The 14,177-nt window shown below is 52.0% G+C and overlaps 1 protein-coding gene across 1 annotated transcript in view; it reads left to right on the forward strand.

The window, feature by feature from the left end:
* The window catches only part of CUX2 (cut like homeobox 2), a gene marked incomplete at its 3' end in the record, with an annotated part of 26,038 nt that overhangs the window by 589 nt on the left and 11,272 nt on the right, over positions 1 to 14,177 (forward strand). The window contains exon 2 of the mRNA XM_017734716.1: positions 9,855 to 9,959. Coding sequence (XP_017590205.1) covers positions 9,855 to 9,959 — 105 coding nt within the window. The remainder of the gene's footprint in view (positions 1 to 9,854; positions 9,960 to 14,177) is intronic.

Consider the following 14,177-nt stretch of genomic DNA (forward strand, 5'->3'; position numbering starts at 1 on the left):
CGATTCCTATAGGCTTTTTATTTTTTCTTTCCTCCTGCTTCATTGTCACAGGGAAGGGTTGATGTGTTGGTGAGCATGAAATTAGGGTGTCCTGCACTGGCACAGGGTCTGCAGGTGGGGACAGATACGATCCCAGAAGGAAAAATTAGGAAAGACTTAGCAAAATGTATTTGGGATTGATCCATATGGTGATGCTGCTCCTGATCCAGCCCTCCTGGGCATCCTCTGTGGTAGGCACAGGCTTGGGGACAGCATCCACTTCTGGGGAATGGTGCTGAGCCTCCAAGGTTTCCACGTCTGCTTCTGCACCCCACGTGTTGCTCCCCATCACGGCTGGCTCAGGACACAACCCCTTTGACCACGCTTCTGTCCGTGTGTGTGGGCTCCTTCCAGCATCATTCCCATTCCCACCGTAGCCTTGGGGGTCCCTGAGATCCCCCAGTCCCGTGGTGCCACCATGGCCATCCAACCCCTCTGCAGCTGTTCCTGTGCCACACCAGAGGCTGTTAAAAAGATGCTGACGGCCGTTTTTCTCTCCCTGCTTCTCTGTATACACACAGGACCCGGCTTTATCTGCTTTCTCACCAATATTTTTTTATATAACGGTGAAATATTTATATTGTCCAATAAAAGGCAGTAACTTGCAATCTCGCTCAAATTCATCGGAGACCAGGAGCTTCGTTGTCTGAATTTTTCACCCGGCAGCGACCCCTGGTAATTGGCTCCATACATCTTTGGCATCAGGGATTTACATACAGGGAAGGGGGTGATGGATGGCTGGGGTCAGCTGCCTGCCCTGTGGCCTGGCTGGCAGGGGAGGCTGCTGCCTCCCTGTGCCAGGTCTCCTGCCCCATATCCCATCATGGTACAGCCAGCTGGGTTTTGGTGATGCCAGGGAGGAAAGAGCCAAATCCCTCACGATTCAGGTAGCCACAGCTTAAATCCCTGCGGTGCTGGGGTGCAAGGCTGGCTTCATGGGAGTTTTGAGTTTTTGCTGGGATGGGAAGATGGAGCAAACTGCAGGTCCTGCAGTCAGGACCAGCTGCTGATCCTATAGAGGTGGCTCTTTTCCTCACAAACCAAATTTGCCCCAAGAGTGCCCATTTTGGGAGCAGGGTGGGCGGGTTGGGGATGGGATTGAATCGCTGGGGGCCGGAGCTCGGGGCACAGCTGAGCCCCAGGCAGACACCTCCTGACCTCGGCCAGCAGCACCTAGGCCCCCAATTTATCAAAAAGCAATTAATGGCCACCCCCCCACCCAGGTTTTATGGTGTCTGTCTCTTCCCGCCGACTGCAGGGCAGTAATTAGAGTCTGTCTAATGAGGTTTCTGTAGCAGGAGTATGTCCTCTCGCCATATCTCCCCACCAGACAAAGCCTTTGCCACAGTTTATGGTGCCAGCCTAATTTTTTTCCAGCTGTTTTCACCGTGGTCCGAGCCAGATAAGGACCAGGACACCCCCCAGGCTGTGGGATTTACCAGGCATCACCCAAGAAGTCTCTTCCCAGCGCATCCACCCCATCATTTTCATTCCATTTTATTTTTTTCCTGCATTCCACCAAAATTAAAAAGCCATCTATATCTTAAAAACCTTATTTATGAACACTTAAGCGTAAGTAAGTCATCGTTGGATGGCTTCCCTCCCTGCTGATGGATGGAATCTGGCACCGGGGTGGACCGGGAGGGAAATCTGGCAATACAATATGCTGTGCTTGACTATTTTGACACTCGGAGTGCGATGTTTTTTTTACAGTTACTGATGAGCTTATGGCACTGCTCCTTTTGGAGGAGCGAGGAGGAGGCTGGGGCTGAGAATATTGATTAGCGAGCTCCTGATTATCTCAACAACCCTCTCGGCTTGCCTTTTCTTTTGCAGGGAATACAGAATTCCTTCAATTATTCATGTGAACCCCCTTGTCGATACTGCCAGAGCGACACCGAGCAAAACCGCTCCAGGGGAATCGTATCCCTCAAATTCAAACCCCAACCCTCCTGAACCCCCTTTATTTTATTTTTCCCTCTATTTTTCTTTTTGGTTTTGTCCACCTTTTGTTTTTGTTTTGTTCCACAAGGAGCTTCGTGCTGTTGCTTTGGCGCTGGCAGGGTGGCAGGGGGGAAGCACCGAGTCTCATAAACATTTAATTGAGCTCAGTTGGGAATTTGGGAAAAATGTACCTGAGGTTCAGGAGATTTGCTGTTAGGGAATTAACTCGGCAGGACAGCAGATTTCCCTCCCCAGCAACGAGATTTTGGGGAGCTGTAGATGTGAGTGACTAACAAAAGGGAAGCTAATTAGCAAATTAAAGGCAAATTCTAGCCCCTAACCTTGAGGTTTGGGGATTTCTGGCTCTTGCCACCTCCAGTAGCTCTGGTGGGTGGGCAGAGATAGAAGGAAGGGGTTTCATGGGGGGTGCAGCATCCTGCTGGATGCAGGATCCACCTGGATGCCTCCCAGCAGTGCGGGAGGGAATTTTGGGTTTCGAGGCGTTTATAAAAAGCAAACGTTGAGCGTTTGGCGCGGAGCTGCTGGCACCCAGCTCGCAGCCCAGATGGGGGGAGATGGGCTGTTTGTTAAAAAAAATGAATTAAAAAAAGACGAGAAAGGGGAAAAAAAAAGAGCAACTCTAAAATAGCTTTTCTTGGAGGCTGTGTGGGGAGGGGTGTTTCTGCCAGCCTGGCTGGGTGGGAGGGAAAGCTGGCAGCGTTGTAGGGAATGCTCAGAGGAGAGCTGGGCACCGGGGGCAGGACCTGCCCTCACCACCCATGATCCTGGGGATGATCCCAGGCCTTTCCCACCCTGTTGGCTCCTGGGGGGTTGAAATGGGGAGAGCCCTGGGAGGGACAGAGTGGACAGAGCTTCCAGGCAGGGCAAGGAACCACCCGTGCTGGGAGGTGCCAGGGTGTGGCCAGAAGGGGCCAAGATGTGTCTGGGAGGTGCCACGGTGTGGCCAGGAGATGCCATGGTGTTGTCAGGAGATGCCATAGCATGACTAGGAAGCCCAGTGACATGGCCAGGAGATGCCATGGCCGGGAAATGCCTCGATGTAACCGGGAAGTGCCGTGCTGGAAGAGGCCATGGCACATCCAGGGGATGCTGTGGCATGGCCAGGATCCTCTGGATGAGGTTGGAATGTGGGAATGTGAGGAGGAGCCGAACCGCTGGGGTGGGACAACACAGTCCCAGCCCACCACACTGCCAGGGAAGACTTCTCCATCCTCCATCCTGCGCCAGGAGCTCCAAACCCGCCGAGGCTCCGCCTGAGCCTCGGTTTTGGTCCCTGATGCCAACAAGAGTCTCGTGGCACTTCAGGGCACCTCTTTTCTCCCCAGCAATTTAATGCTCTCTTCAGGCCCTGCTTCCCCTGCTCCTCTAATGTGCCTGGATGGAAACCCCTGGAGAGCTGCCGGTGTTCCGAGCTCGCCAGCAGCGACACATTAGGATCTGTCATCTGCTGAGCATTACCTGGTTTTAAATCTGTCTCTTCGGAGCTACGGGAATGCATAGGAAAATATTGAAGTAAACAATAAGTGGATTTACACAAATGTGACTGATTTCCATATTTTTCATCACTTCATTTTATTACCGGGTTTACGGATATGCTCATTTATTTATAGGGCAATCCAGTATTGATTCATTCCGATGCGCTGTGCATAAACACATAAAAGAGAGTGATAACAATAGGAATACATTTTCAGTCTTTTAAATACTGCATTTTTTCCAATAGTCTTCATTAGATCCGCTCCAGGAATATGAGCAATGTCCTTCGGGAAGCCCAGCCGGCCCTTCCGCCCAAGTGGCTCCAGATTTATGGGGGTGTCAGGGAGAACAGGATGCAATTCCCAGCGCAGCAGCAGCTGCTTCCCCAGCTCTGCCACCTTCCTCCCACCAGGGAATTTTTTCCACAGGAGGTTTTGGGGGATTTTATCCCAAAAGGTGGATTCTGCTCGCCTGAGGTTGGGTTTCTAGGCTGCTTTGGTGCCAGGCAGTGCAAGGTGGACATCAGTGAGGTGCTGCTGATTCTGGAGCCAGGCTTAAGGGGGCTCAGGACTCTGTTCTTCTCCTTTCCCCCTCTTTTTCCTTCCTTTTTTCCCTTTAATGCTTCTCTATTTTCCTTCTCTTTTCAACTATTTTTCCTTTTTCCTCCTTTTCTTCTTTTTCTTATCTTCTCTCTTTTCCCTCTTTCTGGTTTTTAGTCTTTTCTCTCTCTTCTCTTTTTCTTTTCCCCCCTCTTTCCCCCTCTTTGTCCCTTGTTTCCTCTCTTTCCCCTTTTTTCCCTTTTACCCTTTTCTCTCTTTTTCCCCTTTTTTCCCTTTTTCCTGTCGTTTTCCCTGTCATTTTCCCTCTTTTTTCCTCTTTTTCCCTCTTTTTCGAATTTTTGAAAGCCTGCATCTCTCCCATCCCATGTATTTCCCCCTCAAACCCCACTTTTCCTCTCTCCCCATGAATATTAACCAGGGAGAGCCGAGTGTTCCATCACCTGCGTCACGGGAAGGAGCCCATAAAATCGGGGTGATGGATGGCAAACATTCCCCCTCTGCTCCTTCCTCTAAATGGGAAGGAAAAAAGGGGAAAAAGGAACATTTTTAAATATTAACCTGGAGGGGTGTGGATGGGCTCCTTCTCTCTCCTATTCCTGAATACATCTCCTAAATATTTCAGCTCTTGTATAATTTTTTTCCTTGGTGAAGGAGTAGCAGGACCAAGAGAAGAAATTGTAACCACAGAGGATAAACCCAGCTTTTCTTTTTCCCCCCTCTTCAACTAAAGGGCAGCTCCTTTCTCTCCCCAAAAGCAGTTTAATGGCAACAGCTTGAGAGGGACAAAGTTTGAATATCCTTGTGCCGGAGAAAAGAGCAGAGCGAAAGCCCTGCTAATTACAAAAGTTGCTTTATGAAAGATAATTCAAAGCAATAATTTAGCAAACATAATCAAGTAGCGCAGATGGGGATTTTGATGAATAGTTTGCAACATGCAATTAGCAGCTCTTGCAGTTACATATCATTAACCCTCAGAGCACAAAAATTATTTTCTCATTATTAGATGAAAAGGTAAAATTAAGCTGACTAGACAGTAAAGGAACAAACTACAATTAATTACCTTCATTTATTACAGTCATTATTTTAAACTTATTTTTTTTTCACTCTGATAGATAGATGAAAACATCTAAATTAAAAGTTTTGTTCTGCTAAATAGGAGGTGAAACTTTGCGATGCTCGGGGTGCGGGGCCAGCCTGGCTCCATCCCAGCTCCATCCCGAATCCAGGGATCAGTGGGAAGCCCCTCATCACCCCACATCATCCGTGCCAGGGCTGCAGAGCCTGAGCATCCCTGCCTGTATCCCCCACCAACCTGGACCACTGCTGTCAGCCACACAGGGAATTTTGCCTATTTTTGCAGGAAATTAATTTTCCAGGAACATAATTTTCCAGGAAAATACTTTTCATGGAAAATAATTATGGGGGACTTGCAAGAAATCTGGCCTTGCTGGGAATTAACCTGCCCAGGTGGCACCTTCTCGTGGTGATGGTCAGAAATCAGCCTGTTCCTCATTGGGTTGGATGCTGAGAACTTTGATTTCGGGATTTGTGTTGGTGGCAGATGGTTCGGAGCTGCCAACTGTCAGCAAATGCACTAAAAAAATAAATTCAGGGAAAAAGAATGGAGAAAAAAAAATGAAGGAAAGAACCAGGTCGAACAGCCAGCGAAAAAACCCGTGGATTAAATTATGGTGGGGAGGGTGGATAAGCTTGAAATATTTCCCTGTCGCTGATGTGGGGGCTCAGCCCAAGAAATCCTGCGGTGCAGGGGAAGGGAAGAGCTTGGACTCCTTCTCCCTGGGCCAGCAGGGCTGGGATGGTGTGGAAAAAAAGGGGGAAAACTAACCTAGTGAACTGAACATTCTCTGTCTCTGCTCTCAAGAACTTTGCCAAAACATCGCTGAACTTGTCAGGCAATATTACAACAAAATTAAGAACCAGCAGCAATTTTCTCTCATTCGGGATCCCGTGCTTTATGAAGTAAATTATTAATGCATTTTTTTCCTCCGTTAAGCAGTTATTTGCAGCAGTCTTGGTGTATTTCTCATTAGAAATAACATCATCTAAAGAACTTATATTGATTCTTTTCCCCCCCCCCCGTCCCTTTTTTTTTTAATCTCCGAATCATGGACGTGAACAACATATTTCTGTGATGTTCCCTTTAACTAGAATTCTCAGGCTTTATTTTTATATTATTGATCTTTTTGACGTGAATTGCTTTTTGGCCTTGTGAAAATCTTGGGAGCTGTTCCTGCTTTTGGAGGAATGGGGAGGGGGGCTGTGGAATCGGGGGGGTGCGATGGGGTCTGGGCGGGTGTGCAGTGGGTTTGGGGGAGTGTGTGATGGGTCTGTGTGTGTTTGATGGGTCTGTGGATGTGTGTGAGGGGGTTGTGATGGATCAGTGGGGGTGTGTGATGAGTCTGTGGGTGCGCAGTGGCTCTGTGCACACGTGTGGTGGATTTAAGGAGCTGGTTGGACATGGAGGCACCAAAAGGCCCCAACATGTGGCTGGTTCCTCATGGTTGTCCATCCCCACCACCCAGAGCTCTCCCAGGACAGTGTCTCCTTCCCAATCTCCCCCTCCTTGCCACCCTCTCCCTCTCCCCAGCTTCTTTACACATCAGCAAAAAAGCACCCAGGGAAAATAGCGAAGGCTTGAATTAATTTTTTCATCAGTTTTCTTCAACATTTGGGGTCTCTGTTGCCGCTTTCTCCCCTGACAGCTGTTCCTCGACGCTGAAAAAGAGCTCATTTGTGGTTTACTGCCACCAGTATTTAGATGGAAATAACCCACTACTTATCCTGCACTTGATCTCATGGATGTAAGAATAAACTCTCCGCCGGTGCGATGCAAATCCCGCGCCTCTGGAGCGGGGACGCTCAGACGCTCCGAGCTCGCCGCCGCGCCGGGAGGAGGACCGGCTGCGCCGGGGGAGTTTTACCATTTTGTCAGTCAATTATAATAATATTTCTGCTTCCAAATGTTTAAAAAGTTGGCTTCAGAAGGTATAATCATGGCACAGAGGCCAGCCTGACAATAGTAATTAATTAGGCTATTACGCATTCTGCAGTGATAATTGCTTTGCTGGAAAGTCACCAGCCATGAAAAGGACCCGGCGCGTAAATGTAATTTATCAGACGGCGGCGATCCCGCGCCGCTGCCGCGCCTCACCTTGAGCCCACGGATGCTGTGGAGGGAGATGGAGGGGGGAAAAGTGGGAATGGCGAGTACCTGGATGTTTAATGCAGAGACAGAGCTCGCTGTGGGCACCGAGGGCTCTGCAGGTGGAAGGAGAGCAGAGGGTGGTGGGTTTGTGCCGCTGATGGGCATCGTGGCGATGGGGAGAATGGGAGTGATGCCATCCTGGTCCCACTGAACCTGGGCTGCTTCCATTTTTAGCCATTTTCTCCTCTTTTTAGCATGGTTTTAGATGTTGCTTTCTTGGGTGTGGATGGAGGGTTTGGTTCTGCACCAAGAAAGTGAGAATTCAGGTGTTTTAATTATAAAACCTTGATTTTAGGGCTGATGTGGGCTTTTCCTGGGTGTTTTTTCAGCTCTGTGTGAGGAATTACAGCAGTTTCAGTGCTGGCTGAGTCATCCCTGTGCGGGACTCGGAGCTGCTCCGGCAGGAATCTCCCCTGGCATTTGAGTAAATTATCCCCCATCCAGAAAAGATCACTGAAAATGTTAAATATCTTTTTTTCCATTGACATTTCCTAGAAGTTCAGTGGGACTCGGGAAGAGCTGAGTGGGTACCTGGTTCACCATCCTGCCACTCGCCCATGCTGGTGGTGCCCTGGCACCGATACGGGCCGGAATGTGCTGGAGCCCAGCGCAGGGGATAGGGCAGGAGCTGGGCTGGTGAAATGGCCCCAGATTCCTTGTCTGATGGAACAGGCTTGCCAGCAAATGGCAGATCCTGCAGCTCCAGTTAAGATGCTGGTGGTAGTTAATGGATGCTGTGGCTGCTCCCTGGGAATTTGGGCTGAAGGGTGGCTTCACCCCTCTCATGAACCCAGAGGGAACCTGGGTCTCTCCCTGGTGAGCCCACAGTAGGAGAGACAAGGTCCAGGGAACTGTGGCACGGAGATGCTGCAGGCTCCTTCCCACCCCAGAGCCACAATGTTCCCAAGGGGGATGCTCAGATCTCCGTAGGGATTGCTGAGGAGAGGGAAAGGCTTCAAAGGTTTCCCTTGAGAAATGCTTTGTCTCTGTGATGGGACTTGAGGAATGAAATGCAGTGCAAACAGCTTGGTTTGGAGTCTGGGCCAGCTCCTTGCCCTTGGCACAGGTTAGGGATGCACAGGGACAGGCACGGGTGATGGAGAGGGAATGGAGAACATTTGGGCTGGATCTTTGCTCTGCACCCTTTGGTTGATGCCAGCTCAGGGGACATGAAGCTCTCCAGAGCAGCTGGGGCAGGTGCAGGCATCCCCATCACCCTGTGTCTGCTCCTGCTCCCCTCCTGTGCAGGCCAAAGGGTTTGGGAGTGGGGAGGTCACACAGGGCTGATGCCACGAGCAGCCCAGCACCGCTGTGTCCCCACACCCTCACTGGCAGATTCAGCAGGCACGGCGCTGTCTTGCTCCAGCACACAGGCAGTGCCAGCTCCTGGTGCCTCCTCCCTCCCTTCCCCTCTTTACTATTATTATTTTAAAGCACCCTGAAGCCAAGCATTTTTGCAGAACGCTGAAGAAAAGCCCCCAAATTCCTCCTCTGCTGGAGCCGCGGTGCTGAGAAAGTAGGTTTGTGTACGAGCCGCTATAAAAAGCCCAGCTTATACAATTTTAACAATAGAAAAATGATCTTTGTGCTCCAGTGCCTGCGAGCTCCAGAGGAGAAGGCAGCTTGCTCAGGTGGCTGCTGGATTACAAATGAGCCGTTTGCTTTGGGTTGGAATGACAAGCGATGGCAACCTGGGCTGGCGGGGTGAGCCAGGAGCTCTGCTGGCATGGAGGAGGGAAAAGATGCTCCGGTGTGGGAGCTGCCACTGGACTGAGGCCCAAAGTTCAGGCTTTGTTTCATAATTAGCCCATTGGTGGCTTAAGAGCAATTTAATTGACTATTTCCCTGTCACAATAGTGTGTCTGCTGGGTGGGCACCACTTTCTCCATCACTAGCTGGTGTGAGCGCCCAGTTTGCCTCCAGCCGGATATTTTCCAGCTGGGAATGGGTCACTTCCATCCCTGACGCCTGTGTCCTCGTGTCTCACTGGTGCCCCATCCCATCCGCTCCAGGTGGGGCTGGAGGTGAGGGGTAACCAAGGGGACCTGGTGGGCAGCAGCTCCTGCCCCGAGGTGTCATTGTGCCTTGAAAAATTAAAGGGAGTAAATGATTCATGCTCATAAATGTTGAATGGGAACACGCAGCAGATTAATGTTGTTGGGTTATTGGGATGCAGCTGGTGTGAGTGTCACCAGCACCCCGGTACCCCAATAGCCCAGGGGGACAGGGACAGGACATGTCCCAGTCTCGGTGTGAGCATCACTTCCACCCCCAGCGCCGTCCTGGGAGGGTGGCTGGGGAAGGCCTTGCGCTGGATCTGCCCCGGCGGGCACAACAACGGGCAGGCTTCTTTATTTCTTATTTAAGCGCCGACATTAAATTATAATTTTCATTTACTCAGAGCACATCAATGATTTAGGGCGACGTGACATGGCAGCGGCACAAGGAGTTTAGCCACAGGCAGCGAGCGGCTGCGCGGGGCACGCAGCGGACGCGGAGCTGCGTGCCGGTTTTGGTGGCACCGGTCCCGTTGGCTTGGCCGGTTCCTTCCTCCAAGCCCATCCCTGACCCCTTTATCCCTCTCCCCGCAGGTGATTGCACTTAGTAAGAGAAGCAAGGAGGCTGAGACGGCTTTCCTGAGTGTTTACAAGCAATTGCTCGAAGCTCCAGGTAAGCAGCGCGGTGGCGACCTGGCTGCCTAACGAGTCGCGCGCCGGTGCCCAGAGGAGCCAGCGAGGACCGCAGCACCGTCCCCGGCACGGCTGGCGTCGCCGACCGCGGCCGGCGCATGGTGCTCTGGAGATCCCAGCCGAAGAGAGGAGAGGAAGCAGCTTTTGCCATCGCTGTGTTTCAGCCCCTGAGCCAAATGCATCTTGACGTTAGGAAAGGAATACATTTGCTCAGCCCGTGTAGTAACACTGCGGCTATTCCCGCTTGTCTGTTTGATGGTAAGTTGACCGAAACGGCCGAGCGCCGGCTCGCAGCACGAGCCACGGGGACATCCTGCCCGTGTCACCCTGTGGCCGGGGCGCCGCGCCGTCCTGGGAGGGGGAAACTGAGGCACGGGGCAGCACTGAGGTTTGTGTTGGCAGAGCTGGTCCTAGGGACAGGTGAGGGGCTGGGAGCCCCCTCCTGCTGCTCCCCACTTCGGGGGGGTTTGTGTTCACCAGGCACGGAGCGTCCCCCGGCACGTCGGGGGCTGAGAGCTGCAAACGGCTGAAGATGTGCGGAAAGGCTCCTGCAGGGCCACTAATTCATTTTCCAGACATTTAGGAATAACAAAATGTTTTAATGATTTCTTAGGGGAATTAGGGAGACATATTTTTGTCCTCATTAAATTTTCTCCTGTGCTACGAGAACCAAATGTCAGCTCGGTTTCCAGAACCCAGTTATCTTCCCTCGCCACCTCCTCCCGCCTGCACACGCCTGCACATGGAGGCACACACATGCACGCCCCAAAACTGCTTCCCTGTGCTCTCTGCACTCCTCCTCCTCCTCTTCTCCTCTCTCTGCTTTCCACAGCATCATCTCTTGCTCCCCTCCTGCTCCCCAAATCCTCCCTCCTGCGGTTCATCCCCGTCTGTTCCATGTCCACATGTCTCTCGACAGGCGAACTCTTTGTGGAATACTTTCCAAGCGCCACATAAGTCCTGATTCGACATTTTTTTGCTTTGAATGGCTGCTGTCAACACAAATCTCTGGCAGAGACTGTAACGGAGCCTGATTGCTCAGCAAGTATTTTGATAAGTGAGCTGGCTGTGTGTCTGTAATTACGGGAGAAAACCGTAAATCTTTTGGATATTGTTCACACAGATGTGGCGTGAAGGGAAGGGGGGGAAGCAGTAAAATGTGTTAAAAGCATAATTAATGTCATTGTTGTTGGGGATGATTTGATTTAAGGCTGACTTTGACTCGTGGAGGGATTCGTAGGGCGCTGGTGGATGTGCTTGAGCAGGTTGGGATGGGGTGGCAGAGGAGAAGCCATCCCGGTGGAGAGGTGATGCCATGGAGGTACTGTGGGTGTCCCATGGGTGCACCACGGGTGCCCCGTGCTCCTTCTGGAGCCAGGCAGCAGCACAGAACATGGGCTGGGTCGGGTGGCCCTGGCACAGGGATGAGCTGGTGATCCCCAAGGATACTGCTGCTCCCTGGAGCTGTGCCTGCTTAGGAGAAGGTGAGGAGCACCCAGAACGCCTCCCACCCACCCCGCCATCACACGGGTGTCTCAGGGTGCTCCAGTGGCCAGAGAAGGGGTGTCCAGGAGTGGGTCTGCTGGTGGCCCAGACCCCTTCCAGCACAGGGAAAGACCCACGGCCTCACTCTCCCTGGGGACACCAGGAGGGATCCCTGTCCACTGCCCTCATCCCTGTTAGTGGGCATCCAAAGGAGGGCCATGGAGATGGTGAAGGGTCTGGAGGAGGAGCCATGTCAGGAGCAGCTGAGGGCACTTGGTTTGTTCAGCCCGGAGAAGAGGAGACTGAGTGGAGCCCTCATCCCAATCCACAGCACCCTCACGAGGGGCAGTGCAGGGGCAGCTCCGATCTCTGGGAGCAGGGACAGGACCCAGGGAACGGCTGGAGCTGTGTCAGGGAGGATCAGGTTGGATATCAGGGAAAGATTCTTCCCCCAGAGGGTGCTGGGCACTGCCCCAGTGAATGGGCACAGCCCTGAGGCTGCCAGAGCTCCAGGAGCGTTGGGACAGCGCTGCCAGGGATGCCCAGGGTGGGATTGTTGGGGTGTCTGTGCAGGGCCAGGGGTTGGACTCCTGGATCCTTGTGGTCCCTTCCAACTCAGGATATTTCGTGATTCTGTGATCCTGCTGCAGCACTGCCGGTGCCACTAAAGGATGGCCAATGACGCCAGCTAGTGGTGGCACTTTTATAAGTATTTATTTATTTAATTTGTATATATAAAATATATCTCTGGTGGGTGAGAGGCGACAGATCGGGGATTGAACAGGGACACACTCCTTCCTGTGGGAGCTGGCTGTGCCATTGGTGGGTGATGCACTGTGGCCCCGGAGTGTGTGGTGCCCTAAGGTCCTGTTTAGGCACACGCGTCCCTCATGTCACCCATCACCCATCTGTGCTGCTGGCGAGCGTCAGGACTAACCTGTCCCAATGGAAGATGTGATCCGTGGAGCAAGGAATGACACCCCAGTACCTCACACGTGGCAGAGCCAGCCCCACAGCCGAGGATGGCGTTTCCCAGTGGATGGGCAGTGTGGCATTAGCTCAGTGCAGTTATTCCAGCTGGGAATTTGGCATCTGCGCTGCCCTGATTGAAGCAAAGATTTGTTCTTCCTTTCCCAAAGCTTTGCTCCCACCACTTCATCCCAGGCCAGAAGCTCCAAACAGGGAACAGCACACGGGGGGATCACCCCAGCTGTATTTCAGCAGTGGGGCTGCAGCTCATGGGAAGGAAAATGCTGACCTGAGGAAAATCCCTGGAGCTTTATCGCTCAGACCTATTTTTCCCGTATTATTTCTCATCTTGGAGGCGGGAGGAGTTGCTGGTGTGGATCAAACAGGGCCTGTCCCAGAGTTTACCTCCACAGAGGCAGCACGGAGCCTCCTGCCAACACCCCCAGGGCTGGGGAGTGCAGGGGGGACCCCAGCAGCCCCCAGAGAGCAGGGTTTAATTATCCATATCCTTACGTCCACTCGTGTACTTAGGAGGGTTATTAATGGCTGTGGGAGCATCCTGGCTGGTTGGGACTGTGCTGCATCGCCGCCTTCCCTCACCCTTGGGTGGGGAACCAGCCTGTGGATGCTGAGCTGAGACATGCCAGGAGCGGAGGGATGCCATGAGCATCCCAGGAGGGTCCCAGCTGCAGCCAAGTCCCTGTTTCAGTGCCAAAGCCGACAGCACTCAGCATTTGCCTCTGGATCCTCATAGCCAGAATTTGGGCACAAACCTCTTACTGCATCCATTTGTGGGGTCTGTGTGATGTCCAGCAGAGAGAAGGGAGAACATCCCCAGTGGAGGAGGATGCTCCAGGGGCTTTTGGTCTGGCAGTCACTCATCCTGCGAGAAAACCACGTTGTGGGTGCTGTGGTGGGCCCAGCTGTGATGCCGTGGGATGGCAGGGCAGCAGTGGGGCAGACAGACCCCCAGATCCCATTTGGAGGAGGACATGTCTTGGAATTTCTCGTTTGCAAGGAGCATCCATGTGGGCATGGACCAAATCCTGCATCTTTTGGGCAGGTTCACCCCAAAGTCATCTGGTGCTGTGTTTGACCCCTAAATCCCATGACATGGCCTCCTTCATCCCACCACAGCTTCTGTCTCAGCCAGGGACTTGCTGAGCAGCAGAGCTGTTCTGCGTCCCATTCCGAGTGGAGGCAGTCAGTTTTTGGAATTTTTTTCCATCACTGTTATTATCTTTTACCCTTGGACGCCTGCCACACGTCCGTGTGCAGTATGCCCAACTCCATCCCACTTCCCTGTTTGTCTAACTTTTTGACCCTGGAGAATTCAAATCTATTTTCTTTCCTCTTCTTTTCTACAAAAAAAACCCCAACAAAAGTAACACCCCAAACCTGTATTAACCTGGCTCAATAGGAGGCATTTTCTTGAACTTATTAAAAAATCCAGACTTGTAAATTAATTTGTTCTTGTTGTACAATGGCAGTGCAGATGGACTCATTAGCATGCACACAACAAATAATTATAGATGAATTTTTAGCTGGCCTGCTTAATGGGCTTGCTGGGTTAATTATGTCAATGTATAATTACATCAGCCCTGGGAGACATAATGGCACACCCCGCTGAGCAGACACTAGCTAATGATGGTGTAATGCTGACAGAGGGAAGACGGACGGCTCCGGATGCACCTGCTTACCTCGGCACAAACCTCCATTGTCTGCGCCCAAACCCGCCCTGCCGGAGCCACCGGGAGCACCGGCGCCCGG

The sequence above is a fragment of the Corvus brachyrhynchos genome, unplaced genomic scaffold (genome assembly GCF_000691975.1).
Source record: "Corvus brachyrhynchos isolate BGI_N302 unplaced genomic scaffold, ASM69197v1 scaffold114, whole genome shotgun sequence".
Lineage (NCBI taxonomy): Eukaryota > Metazoa > Chordata > Aves > Passeriformes > Corvidae > Corvus > Corvus brachyrhynchos.